We start from the raw sequence: 14,799 nt of genomic DNA, 5'->3' as shown, positions 1-14,799 counted from the left end.
CATCTCTACGAAAAATACAAAATTGGCTGGGCGTGGTGGTGCATGCCTGCAATCCCAGCTACTCGGGAGGCTGAGGCAGGAGAAATGCTTCAACCTGGGAGGCGGAGGTTTAGACCAGCCGAGATCATGCCATTGCACTCCAGCCTGGGCAACAAGAGTGAAACTTTGTCTCAAAAAAAGAAAAGAAAAGAAAAAGCAATAGGGACAGCCCCTGGGATTCACCTTATTCTAACTAAGTATTTTTAAACTATGTTTGGACAACTGTTTACAAAGAAATTTCAGCTTTAAACATCGTTTAAGAAATTATCCATTCAAAATAGAGGGTTTTTTGTAGATTTTAGCTTATAATGCTTAGAGGTATTTTAATACATGTGGAATCACTTGACACTAGTTCTAGACTAATAACTGGATTTTTTAATAACACACATATTTGCATGTTGGTGATTCAGCATTTTGTCTTATTTTCAGCAGTCATTATACCTGATCTATACAACTAGAAGATATGCTATTGGCTGCAAGCAATGAAACATTGATAGAAGGTAACTCTTCCTAGTGGAAAAACTTTCAGGCTGTGAGAAAAGAGACCAGTGCTTGATCTATTCCTACCAATATTTTCACCCTGCTACACTTAACCTCCCTGAGCCTTGGTTTCCTTATTTGCAAAACCAGATCAATAAGGAGACTTTCAAGCTATACCTCCTACACTTAACCTCCCCCATTCTTGGCTTCCTCATTTGCAAAACTAGATCAATAAGGAAAATTTCAAGTAGTAACATGTATTTCTCACTGGGTTGCAATACTCCGGGTTGTCACTTTTGTTTGAATATGTTCCAATATTCCAGAGCTACTGGAGACATTTAGCTGTCTCTGGGTATCTGTGTTTCTGAACATCTTGCTATCCACGTGGCTTTAAATTTTCTGAATGTCCTCTTTTTCATCAATACTTTTAAATAATCTTGCTGAATGAAGCACCTTTAATCTCTGCATACTTCCAGTGACTCCAGTCTTTTTTTTTTTTTTTCATTTCTCTCCTTTTTGGGATCTATGACCCATCAGACATTATTTCAAAATCTAAGCTCCTAAAACATGGAATTTGTTCTCTCTCTCTCTTTCCACACACACACATACACACTCTTCAGGTCTCTTAGAATTGTTTAGTCTTAACTACAATTTTTTCCCCAAATAATTTGTTTATCAAAGATATACCTTCTATAATAACGTACATTAATTTGCTATGTAATATAAAAAAGTAAATGTTGATTTAATTTAAATAATATATTCAATAAAATAAAATTGATAATTTCATTATCATTTAGTTAATAAAAAATACATATGGCCTATAAATTACTAAATTATTGCCCATAATAAACATAAGATATATAGTCGATATTCATTACACACAGATTCTCATTATTTGTGAATTTGCCTACTTGCTAAAATTTACTTGTAACCCCACTGCTTTCACAGTCATTTGTGAACACAAACAGAGCTGCAAAAATTTGGCCTGCCTGACATTCACATACCCCGTTAGAGCTCAACAAGGAAACATTGTTTTCCTGTTTCAGCTCTCATACCATAAACAAATGTCTCATTTGTAGTCTATTAAGTGCCACATTTTTTTGCATTTTTGTGCTACTCATTGGTGATTTTGCTGTTTAAAACGCCCCCTACTCCCAGAAATGTTGTCGAGTGCTCCTAAGCACAGAAGGCTGCACGCACTGAGCCCTAGAAAGAAAACACGTATGTTAGATAAGCTTTGCTCAGGCGTGAGCTACAGTGCTCTTGGCCATGAGCTCAATGTTAAGGAATCAACAGTATGTATTAAATAAGGTGTCTTTAACCTGAAACACACATAAAACAAGATGATGTATTGATTGGTGAATGAGACCGTTGTGACCAGAGGCTTGCAAGAAACTAATTGTACTGTGATTCCCCCAGGAGTAATTTGTTCAGTGTTTTCCAATCCAGTGTTCCTGGTTACTTTACGGAACATAACGACTGCAAACAATGAGAATGGATGGTGTGTGTGTGTGTGTGTTTCTTAAAACTTCAAAGACTAGAGATATTTATCAACCTATCGCTGTCTAATTTCAGAATGAAACTTCCTATAACATGTGTATGTGTATAGATCCGGATGCATTTATGGGAACAGAGAATTTACAGGTCTGCAGTGGTGGATTGTTACATAAATCTCACTCACAATCCAACCTATCCAAGCTGGAAAAAAAAAATAATAAAACATTTTGGCACTGGAATTCATATCTTACACTTGTAAAGTCTTCTCTCTTTTTTTCTCTGTAAAGTCCTCTCACATTTGTTATGTTTAATTCTCGCATACCAGAGTTGCCAGTGCATACTGAAGTTTGAGAACCATGAAGTCTAAAACAGTGATTCCCAAACCTAAGTACACATAAGAATCATTTGGGAAGATCCATGATGATATTATTTCCATTGGCCCAACTCAGTGGTTGCACTGGATGAGAAGCACCTGCAGTGCTGTCTGGGCATTTGTACTGTACAGGCAGGAGAGCTTCATTGAGAAGACACATATGCAGGAACACCATTTGTTTGGGCTGTTTTGGTGTATGAGGCAATGTCCCCAATGGTTGTGAGACACATAGAAGCTACCAAGTTGTGTTAAATGAAAAACCTTTGAAGATACAAATTTATAGCAATTTCTGCCAAAATATGTGTTGGCACAGAGTTTGCCACCACCTGTAGTTTTTAGAACTAAACATTCATTAGTATAAAGAAGCGGTTGCTCCCATATTCAAATGCCTCGTCAGAATCTTGTTTGAACGTGGAAAAACAGACATCTCAAACTAAAAAAAAAAAAAAAATGTGTAAAACAGAGCTTATGATCTTTCACCTTAAACCTTTTCTGATCACATCTTAAATAATGACAATTCAAACACTCAATTACCCAGGGCAAAAAACTGTCGTTATTTTTGGCTTTTTGTTTTCTCACACCTCATAGCTATGCAAAGAGAAAAATCTAACACCTTTCCTCCATCTACAGTGCTATTATCTGGTACAATCACTCCTGGATTTTTGCATTACTTGAAATCGTCTCCCAACTCTTACAAAGTACAATATGCATAGTCTCATCACTCCTTTCCACCCATGCTCCTGAAGAAGCGTTCCCTAACCCAGGAGCAGTTGCAATCCAACTAAAGGAAGTCAGATTGCATCCCACCGTTTCTTAAAACTAAAGTATAATAAAAATAAAAATAAAAATTAAAAAAAAACTCCTCAGTGTCTTCTCATCTCATTTCAGAGTAAAAAACCAAAGGTCTTACAACATTGTCATGAAGCCCATACTCTTCCCCTCCCCACCCAACTTGCCTCTCTCCTCTCTTCCTACGCCCCACTTACTCACCATACTCCCGCTATCCTAGGTTTGTTGCCGTTTTCTGAACACACCTGGTAAGATCATCTGTCTCAGAACTTTCTGTTTCCTCTGCCTGAAAGATATGTTCTTCAATTTTAAGTACCAAATCTCCCCTTGCAACACCCTCTGCCTCAATGTATAATAATTTTTCCCTTTTCCTTTGGTTTTGCTCCATAAAATATTGACTTCTAACACTGTTCATTGTAACTTTCAGCAAATGATAAGGTTCTACATCTACAATAATACACTCCATACTAGCCCCGGGAGGCTATTAAGCAGTTAAAATGCAGCCAGGGAGACTGACAAAGTAAACTTGAAAAAAGAAAAATAGAGATGCGGTCTCACTATGTTGCCCAGCCTGGTCTCAAACTCCTGGGCTCAAATGATGCCCCCGCCCTGGCTTCCCAAAGTGCTGGGATTACAGGTGTGAGCCACTGCACCCAGCTGTAATTTAATCCTATTTTAGTTAAATTTTTAAATTTAAGTTTAAATTTTTAAAATGCAGTCATTTTGTTTTGTAATTAATTTTAATTAAATTAGAATTCAAATAGGCACTTGCTAGTGGCTACCATGTTGGACAGCACAGTTCATCTAGAATCTATTTTGTGTGTGTGTGTTTGATGAGGAGGAGATCAATACTCCTTTTACTGACATTTAAGTACAAATTCCACCAGCACTACTGGTTGAAAAGACCATCTTTCCTTCATTACATATCAATGCCACCTTGGCAATAAATCAATTATCCATATATGAATGAGTCTGTTTATAAATTCTCTACTTTGTTTTTATTGGTTTGTTTATCTTTGTGACAGCTATATACGGCTTTACGTAGCCAATCAGTATAATGCCTATATCCAGTAGACTTGAATCCTTCAAATTTGTTCTTCAAGACTGACTGACTTGGTTCTTCTTGCCTCTTTGTATTTACTCATAATTTTAGAATATGCTTGTTGATTTTCACCAAAATAATCACACCAACCTACAAACAAACACCCTGCTTGAGTTTTAATTTAGGTTTGCACGGAATCAATATCTAGTTTGGAAGAACTGATATTATACAATATTGAGTCTTCTAATCAACGAACATATTTTTTTCTTTTTTTGAGACAGAGTCTCACTCTGTCACCAGGCTGAAGTGCAGTGGCACAATCTTGGCTCAATGCAACCTCCACCTCCCAGGTTCAAGCAGTTTTCTTGCCTCAGCCTCCCGAGTAGCTGGGACTGCAAGCGCATGCCACCATGCCCAGCTAATTTTTGTATTTTTAGGAGAGACGAAATTTCACCATGTTGGCGAGGATGGTCTCAATCTCTTAACTTCATGATCTGCCCACCTCCCAAAGTGCTGGGATTACAGGCGTGATCAATTAACATTTTATATTTCTCCATTTATTTAGGATATTAGTTCATCGAAAGGGTGTTTTCTAATTATCTGTGTAGAAACCTTGTACATCTTTCATTAGATTTACTACCATGCGTTTGAGGTTTTTTATGCTATTGAAAATATGATCTCCTAAAAGTTTATTTTCTAATTTTTATTGCTGATATACAAAAATAAAATTAATTTTATGTTTGTTGTTCAATGACAATCCTAATAGTTTATCTGTAAATTGTTTAGAGTATTTTAATACATAACCTGATTATCTATGAATAGTGAGAATCTTGGTCTTTTTTTCCCCAATATTTATATTTTTCATTTCTTTCTCTTGCTTTATTGCACTGTCTAGGACCTCCAATACAATGGTGACGAGAATGGTATTAATGCCAGTAAGGGGAAAAGCTTTCAAATTCCACTATAAACTAATATAGGCTGTAAAGTTTTCTGGTCTTTATCAAAATAAGGTAACTTCCTTCTACTGGTAATTTGTTGAGTGTTTTAAATTATGGATGAATGTTGAATTTAATCAAACATATTTCCATGTTTATTAATTTCTATGTAAATTTATGTAAGAATACAAGAAGACATAAACTTTATGTTAACATACATTTAAAAAGTAAATATTCTTCAAAGCTTTTACATGTATCAATCTTCTCTCATAAATAGTCTATCCTTTTTGTTTGGGGACATAATTGGAAACATTTATTATTAGATGTTTTACACAATGCCACATGCATTAAAAAAGACATTTAAAATCATTACCATTTAATTATTTTTTTAAGATTTATGTTCAGTTTTTCTAAGGAACAACACATATTTTAATCAAGTTGCAAATTAGGTCAACATTCTGCTTATTTCATTTTAATTTTGCCTATTTAAAACATGCATGCAAATTTAACTGTAAAATAAAAGCTGATTAACTCACCGGTCATATTGCAATATAGAAGAAATGGTTCCAGGGGACCACTTCCATCTGAATCTATATAGTAAAACCCTGAAGTATTTCCTCTGTGCTTATAGGCTTCACATGACTGCTCATAGATAGCTTTAAGAAAAAAAATCATCATTAATGGAATAGCATGAAATGAATCTCTTAACTTTTAATTTGGACATGAAATACCACAAATCTTGAAATTTAAAATGTACATTACTGACCAGGAGAAAAGGCAAAACTTACTTTAAAACAAAACTCATTCGTTTTTAAAATTAATATGGATGAAAGTGATTTGATAGTAAAAAAAGAGGTTGATTTTATGACCTTTAATCACTAAAGGAATATGAAATTACTTGGTCAAAATCAAAATTTAGCTACTTTGACATTATGAAGAACAAGGAAAGAGAAGGTAGGTGTTTAAATGTTGGAGGCTTATAAGTATAATGTCATAACGTATCTTGTGGCACACATTTTGGAAATCCTAGTAGCACCTTGTAATAACCTAAGGTCTGAAGCACAACAGTGTAACTTCCTTAAATAATCTGCTGTTAGCCAATAATTATACAACAGAAACATTTTAAATCATGTTATAACTATATTCTCACAGAAAATTAACTATAAAATATTTTTTCATAAAACAAATGGGATTCACAAAGCTCATCAATAATTTTAAGTAATTTACAAAAGAAACTCCCACCAATGCTCCGTAATGAGAACTCAAGATAATTAAAATTCAAAGCAGAAGACATACTTGTATGAACTATGCCCTCAAGTGGTTTCAATGTGTTTAGATCCATAATCGGATGTTTGGATGTTTTTAATTATGTAATCCTAAATTTGCCATGTACGAGGTTTCATATTAATACACTTGTGTATAATGCACACCTCTAATTGAACACTTGGCCAAATATACTGATAACTTCTGTTAAGCATTTTATTCTGTGAAATGAGAAATAATCCCCTGAATATTTGTCCCTGAATCTATTTTACTTTTGAAAATTATGTTAATGAGTGTTTAAACAACATGAAATACTATGGCTAATTTGTTCAATGTTACCAAAATTTCAAGTAATCATGTAAATTTACTTCCGCACTTCTCCACAGTGTGACAGTTTTATTTTGTTCCTATAATATATCATGCTGATAGAGATATAAGCATGGTTCATTTTCCAGTCACATTTGCATTTTGTGCACTGAAGAGGGTAGGTAAAAATGACTAGTTTATACATTTCTATGTACATATGCATATGTTCATAAAGTCCTTGAAAGAGCTTGGCAGAATATCATAACTTTGTGGTGGGACTGGTTGTGGAAAAGGATTGGATGAGAATACTTGGAAGGACTTCTGATTTATGTGTATGGCTTGACTTTTTATAACATGACTGTTGATTTATGTGTATGGCTTGACTTTTTAAAACATGACTGTTTAATGATTATTTCCTAATAAGGCTTTTTAACAAACTCCATCTCCTGCCCTCCACTATAACCAAGACTGTCATTCTGGCTTCATTTCTCGGAATAGTTATGGGCAAAAACCCTTCAGTTCTATTACAGCTGTCTTCTCAAGAACCTAATAAATGAAACTCAAGTATCGTATCAAATTGTGGGTCACAGATGAAAGTAACTTTATTTATTATCTAATTTTTGTCTTCAGAGTTGTTTTGTTTATATTTAGATTCAGTCATTGATAACAATTAAAATGAATAGTCAATGAAAACACTGAATAGCTTTCTGTTTTGAGTTAGTTACTACATGGGGATAACGGAGGATGTAAAAAATTAAAATATACTGTCCCTCCACTAGCTGGGTGTCCTGGGTCAAATAATGTGGCATGTGAGTACAGGTGAGGTGTGGCTTTATTACCAGCCAATATTCTTCATAAAAATCTTATGAGGCACCTCAGTATACACAATTCATGCCCAGAAATGACTCCAGCAACAGTGGCAGAGCTGGGTGATTCTCTTGGTGATGTCTTCCCCAGCACTGAATCAGGGCTTCTGAGGGTCCTCTGTGCAGGCCTCCAGAGCTGGGAGCCCAGGATTCCAAACACTGGCAGGAGCACAATGCAGTGTATAGTGTAATAGACCAAGGGTGGTGAGACTGATGGCTTTGTACCTTATACTCATACCTTAAATCAAGGATATAGGAGGTAATACTAAGAGTTCAGTTGCTCAGAAATGTCAGTTATAATCGGAAAAAATGGGGGGAAAATGGGCATTTTGATCTTCCCATTTGTGCACCAGAACAACTGGACTATGAAATAACATGGGCCTTACAACACATGCAAGCCATTTCATCAGAAAAAAAAATTCATGATTTGTAATACAGGAAAAAGGGATATTGGTTGTTATCCCAGGCTCTAGAAGATGATGTCACATGTTCACATCCTCACTCTGCCTCAACTATTTTAAGTAGCCTTGAACAAGTAGATTAATATCTATTTCTTTATAAGTAAGTTGCATATAATAGTATTCACCTACTAGGGTGAGCATCAGAATTAAATGAGTTAGGACATAGAAAATACTAGATCAGTAGCTGACATTTAGAAAGTATTGAAAAAAATTAACTATTTATCTACCACCATAATTTAATCATTATCTACCACCCTTTTCCTTATCACCCTCATTAAATAGGGTTGCAAGATAACATAAGGATTATCTAGTGCAATAGACTGAAGGTTTGTGTCCCCTCAGAATGTGTATGTTGAAACCTAGTCCCCAATATGGTGGTATTGGGAGGTGGGGCCTTAGTGAAGTGATTAGGCCATGAGAGTGAAGCCCTCATGAGTGGGATTTAGTGCCCTTGTAAAAGATTTCCCAGAGAGATCCCTCACCCCTTTCACCATGTGAGGACACAGTGAGAAGATGGAAGTCTGTGAACCAGGAAGCACACCCTCACCTAATCTGCTGGCATCTTGATCTTGAACTTCTCAGCCTCCAGAATGGTGACAAATACATTCCTGCAGTTTGTAAGTCACCTAGTCTATGGCATTATGTTACAGCTATCCAAATAGACTATGGCATCTAGTCTCTATTGGATATCTGAATCTTCATACCACAAACCAACCCATCCCAGTCCAACCAGGGCTGTTTCTGAGAATCTCTTTGTTTAATTGTATGAATAGTAAGAATTTGGTAACTGAGCATGTTTCCACTTGTACTGCGCCTTCTAGAAAGTTTAGTGTCAAAATGCTGGCCCAATCTGAGTAACAGAACAAGATAACAAAATTCACGTTCTGCATTTTACTAGTTTTCAACCCTTAGCTACCTTTCATCTTCTATATGTATTTTCCCTTTGCCAAGTATCCTACTGTCTTCTCACCTGTTTCATATTATGTACTTCTATAGGCTATCTTGACTACTTTATGAAATGAGATGTGGATTAACAACTGGATGCTGAGTTTGCACAGAACAGACATATATACACACAGCAATGAAAAGGGAAATGGGACAAAGAAACCATCACAGGGGCAAGAAAAAGCAGATGTGTTCCGCTTACAGTTATGGCAAGTAGCTCCTCTGTAACCAGTGTTGGTACAGTTACAATGAAAGGTGCTCCAGGACTGGGAACACTCCCCACCGTGTTCACAATAGTTGGGCAAACACCTAAAAGAAGGTGCAGATACAATCACCAGTTTCCATTTTTAGATATCTTAAAGTATTGACCATTTATACTTGGTCATGAGAAAGACAGATGTCAACTATAACATAATGACTAATGATGCTTCAGTCTGTTGTTAATCACTTTAATCACAGAACTAAACCTTAGATCAATAAATTCATCAGATTTCAGCCAATTCTCAGGTAGTTGTGACTGCTTAATTTTCAACATGTCCCACTATATCAGAGCCCTTCATTTTCCCTAAGTGACATAACACGAATTCAATATGTTGGCAGAAATATCAACAGCATACATGAAATAACATTTTATCACATTGAATTGCTACATTGTTTGAACACTGAAAGAAGGAATACAGATAAAAGAAGAAAAGAAAAAAGGAAGACAGAGGAATATCTTTCTTCACTTGAGGTATACTTCTAGGAATGTAGGAGAATACACAGTATAGGCTCACAAATTTCAAGCAGTGTGTTGGGGTGCTCTAAGGTACAAAACAGAACTCATAGGGACTCCCAGGATAATTTAAGTCTTCAAGAGAAATATCTGTCATACTCAACATCTATCAAACACCGTGTGACTAACTAGCTTGAGGTAGTTTAGTTTCAACATTAGATCATTATATATTCCCTTTAATCACATCCTATCTTTGGGGACCAGAGTTTTAGTAACTGATTTTTTAAAAAGCAACTACCATGTGAAATCAATATTGAACAAAAATATGAGGCTACTGGAGTCTCATTTTTTTTTTTTTGAGACAGCTTCTCACTCTGTTGCCCCAGTTGGTGTGCAGTGGCACAATCTCGGCTCACTGCAACCTCTGCCTCCTGGGTTCAAGCAGGGGTTCTGCCTCCTGTATTCTCCTGCCTTAGCCTCTGGAGTAGCTGGGATTACAGGCTTGTGCCACCACGCCTGGCTCTGGAGTCTGATCTGATTTCAAGTCTTGAGAAACGGTGCCGTGTTCAACAGGTACACATGTCCAAATACTAAGTAACGGTGTTTAATTAAAAATAATTTTTTCCAAATCATGTATATTATTTTTTTCAAAGGCTCCTAAGTTGTGATGGCATTGTTAAGTTTTTTAGACGTAAACCACTTTTTAAGGTTAGGGATATATTGCTAGTGTTAGGAAAGTCTTTTGGTTTAGCAGCACAGTCAAAATTACTGAGACACATAGGGCACCATAGATGAAAAAGTTTGGGAAGTTTTGTTATTGACTCAAATAGCCCTAATCAGATTTTTGATGCCTTTTAGGATTTAGAATGAAAGATACACTGAGATCAAGACTTTAAATGCCCTCATTCATTACAGATTAACGACTAAATAAACTACAAAACCTGCAAGAAGAAATTTGTGATGGGGTTTCTACCGTCTCCTTTATTAAAACTAAGGATGAGAACTTCCCGTTTTGCTTATAGAATTTTTCCAATTTTATCTGAAAAAGATATTATGGATTTTTTTTTCCTTATTATAAGGACTAAAATGGTACTAACATTCCCCTCTGCTTAACCACAGTTTAGATAGGTTTCTTGCGGACTATAGGCCCTTGACCTGCCTTATCTTAGAGCGTTTACTTTAGAAAACTTTCAGTGATCAATTCTTTCTTTGTCCCCTTCAGATGTAAATCTTCTCCCAGCCACTTGCCACTTTTACAATCCAGGTATGTCTTTCAAGGACCTGGGAGTCACCCTTTGAAATGAAAGCATTAGGAAAGATACAGCCCCTGTCTCCCAATCTCTGGGGAGGTAGGAGCCTAACTTCTTTAAGCACCAAGAAGCAAACACAGATGGCCTCATTTCACTGACACTGTTAGCCAGTTGTAAGGAATAAATACTTAAGTTATTTGTAGCTAAGCCCCTTATAAAATCAAAGTGTTAGGTCTATCTTTTGGCTTAGAGGTGCAGTAAAAAGTTACTGAGACAGGTAGAGAACCATGCACAAACAGCTTGGGAACTTGATCAAATAGCCCTGATCAAATTATTGATACCTTTTAGGATTCAGAATGAAACATACTAAGAGACAAAGGTTTTAAGTGCCCTCATTCATCCCAGATTAAAAAAAAAACAACAAAAAAAACTACAAAACCTGCCAAGAATATATACATAATAGGGTTTCTGCAATCTCCTTTATTTTTATTTGTTTGGGATGGAGTCTCACTCTGTTACCCAGGCTGTAGTGCAGTGGCACGATCTTGGCTCACTGCAAGCTCCGCCTCCCAGGTTCATGCCATTCTCCTGCCTCAGCCTCCCGAGTAGCTGGAACTACAGGTGCCTGCCACCACGCTTGGCTAATTTTTTGTATTTTTTAGTAGAGACGGGGCTTCACCATGTTAGCCAGGATGGTCTCGATCTCCTGACCTCGTGATCCGCCCGCCTCGGCCTCCCAAAGTGCTGGGATTACAGGTCTGCCATCTCCTTTATTAAAACAAAGGATGGAAACTTTACATTTTGCTTATAGAATTTTTTCCAATTTTAACTAAAAACAATATTATGTATTTTTCCTGATTATAAAAAAAGAGATGTTCACTGTACAGAAATTAAACAATCCAGGAAAAAATAAAAAAGAAATGTCACTGACAATCTCACTGCGTATGAATGACCACTACAAACATATAGATATGTGTGTATATCCATAAATATAATCATAAAGAAATGCTACTTTACAATCTGCTTTTTAAGAAACCAAAAATTAATAATGGGCATCTCTTCATATCCATTAAGTTTATACATATTTAGCTTTTTTATAGATTCACAGGAATTCATTTAAAAATGTGTCATGATTTATTTAATTTTAAGCATTTCAAATCAATGACAATGTGTAAAAACAGGGAGATTTTAAAATATTAAAACAATAAAAATTCTAGTTGGTAATCAAACCAGAAAGGACATTATTCAGAGAAGGCTTCCCCCCCTGCCCCCCTCATGGAGTATACTTATGTCTTTTTATTTTTTAACTCTTAAGTTCAGGGGTAACTTATGAGCAGGTTTGTTACCAGGTAAACTTGCGTCATGAGGGTTTGTTGTACAGATTGTTTCATCACCCAGGTATAAAGCTTAGTACCCATTAGTTATTTTTCCTGATCCTCTCCCTCCTCCCACCCTCCAACCTCCAATAAGTCCCAGTAAGTGTTGTTCCCCTTTTTGTGTCTATGAGTTCTCATCATTTAGCTCCCACTTATAAGTAAGAACATGTCGTATTCATTGCATTAGTATTCACAATGGCAAAGAGACGGAATCAACCTAAAATGCCCATCAATGATAAACCAAATAAAGAAAATGTGGTACCTATACACCATGGAATACTATGCAGCCATAAAAAAGAATGACATCACGTCCTTTGCAGGAACATAGATGGAGCTGGAGGCCACTTCCTTAGCAAACTAATGCAGGAACGGAAAACCAAAGGCTATTCTATAGCAAACCTCAAACCATGTTTTAAAAAGAGTTCAACATAAGTGGCTTTGCCTAAAATCCAAAAGAATGACTCTTAAATGGTTGTGATACATATGTTATTTCTATTTGATCTGCTTCAAAAAGACCAACTGAGTCAATTTTTCTTGATTCTTGTTAGACTAGATTTTTCCTATTTTTAATTCAAATGTGAAAGATTAAATTGTGAATTTTATTTAAAGTCATTATATTATCGTAATGTTTACTATTAGTAACCTATGGCAATTTAGGTTCTATAGTACTCATTCTCACCAAATGTTCTAAACCATTGTATTTTACACTTTTCTCCTCCCTACTCACTCCAATACAAGATAAGACAATTGATTAACCCATTTTCTCTAGCCAGGAAAGATTTTCCTTGGACATTGCCATCCTTTCCATTGCTTGTGAACTTGAACAAATGCTTACATCAACATACCCAAACCTAAAGTGATAGTAAGATTTTGATTTCTCATGATTCCCTGTCCATTACAATGTAAATTTCAAAAACTTTCATACAATGTAAAGATTTGCTGGAATTAATATTGAAGTAAACTCTATACAACATTATCACATTTAGGGAAATAAACTTAAGTGCCAATGAGCGCTAGGATAATGGTCACCACTACAATTCAAATCTTACATTCTTCCTCAAAACTTTGATATTGACAAGAACCAACCTCCTCATATCCCTAGCCCTCGCCTCCAAAAGGGCCATGCCTTCAGTATTACAGGAGGTGGAATAACACCACGATCTTCAAATCAACTGGAATAAACCCTGTATGTGAGTATAAGGAACAAAGGGCAGGCTTGGGGCTCCATGGAGAAGAGGGGAGGGAAGGTAGGCAGGTAGAAACTCCACCAGAAAGGAGGAGGAAAACAACGGGCCTGGATGGAGGACGGTGCCATGGAGGCTGGAGGCCAGAGCCTGAGGGCTGGATAGTAGGGGTGGATTGGAAGGACAGGTGACGGAGGTGCAGAGGCTGGAGGCAAGGAAGCCAGGAGGTGGGTGCTGTGCTTGCTAAGGTCACAAGGTGGACGCTGTCACTCAACAGCCTCTTAGTTCCTGTCAGGGGTCTCTGCAGCCCCAGTGTGCTTTGATACCAAATGATATACTAAACAATTTCCTTTAATAAGTGTTTTACGTCCAAGCAACTTTGTAAGAATTGTTGTCTTAGTAGCCATCACTCCTGCCCCAGCCCCACTCACATTTTGGCCCCAGATGTGGGGACTTGGATAGCAGCTGCCTTTTCAGTTCTGTACTCACCCCTTAGCCACCCCTCTCCGAAGTCCCTGGACTGAGGGCCACCCCGCTGCATGTACACAGAGGACAAGGGGAGGGCTTCTAAGAGTGTGTGTGTGTGTGTGTGTATGTGTGTGTTTGTGTGTGTTTGCATAGGGAGTGACTGTGTAAGGAAGATGTGAATATAAGAAGTCTGGGAAGGACTTATGAGTGTAGAAGTGTAAAAGGATGGTTGTGTGTGAGTGTGCATGAGTAAGGATTAACATGTGAGTTGTGTAAACGTGTGTGAGGATGGTGTGTGAAAGTGTAAGGAGCTTTGGACTATGTGAATGAGCATATGAATGTGTCCACGTGAGAGAAACGGTGTGCAAAGGCCACATTGGTGCATGTGTGTAGAGTGTGTGTGAATAGCCATGTGGTATGAATGTGAGCATGTGTGTGTATTTGTATTTACACCTTTATCGGTAGGTTTGAGCCAACTTAAAGTATTACAGCTTTTTTTAAAAACCTGCATTGTTTTAAGTTCTTGTCAGATTGTAAATGTTTTTAATGTTACTTCCTGGTTTTTCGTTTGTTTGTTTTTGTTTTTCGAGACGGAGTTTCACTCTTGTTGCCCAGGCTGGAGTGCAATGGCACAATCTTGGCTCACTGCAACCTTCGTCTCCCAGGTTCAAGCGATTCTCCTGCCTCAGCCTCCCGAGAAGCTGGGATTATAGGCATGTGCCACCATGCCCGACTAATTTTTTATTTATATATATATATATATAAAATTAGTAGAGACGTGGTTTTGCTATGTTAGCCAGGCTGGTCTTG

The 14,799-nt window shown here is 36.9% G+C and overlaps 1 protein-coding gene across 3 annotated transcripts in view; it reads right to left on the bottom strand.

Moving 5' to 3' along the window:
- The window catches only part of CNTNAP4 (contactin associated protein family member 4), a 619,686-nt gene that overhangs the window by 78,404 nt on the left and 526,483 nt on the right, over positions 1 to 14,799 (bottom strand). For all 3 annotated transcript variants that reach the window (XM_034940754.3, XM_003829549.7, XM_055099517.2), the window contains 2 exons: positions 9,199 to 9,305; positions 5,692 to 5,811 (listed from right to left, as the gene is read on the bottom strand). In XM_034940754.3, coding sequence (XP_034796645.1) covers positions 5,692 to 5,811; positions 9,199 to 9,305 — 227 coding nt within the window. The remainder of the gene's footprint in view (positions 1 to 5,691; positions 5,812 to 9,198; positions 9,306 to 14,799) is intronic.

The sequence above is a fragment of the Pan paniscus genome, chromosome 18 (genome assembly GCF_029289425.2).
Source record: "Pan paniscus chromosome 18, NHGRI_mPanPan1-v2.0_pri, whole genome shotgun sequence".
Taxonomy (NCBI): Eukaryota; Metazoa; Chordata; class Mammalia; order Primates; family Hominidae; genus Pan; species Pan paniscus.
This window is presented reverse-complemented; position numbering and strand designations above follow the sequence as displayed.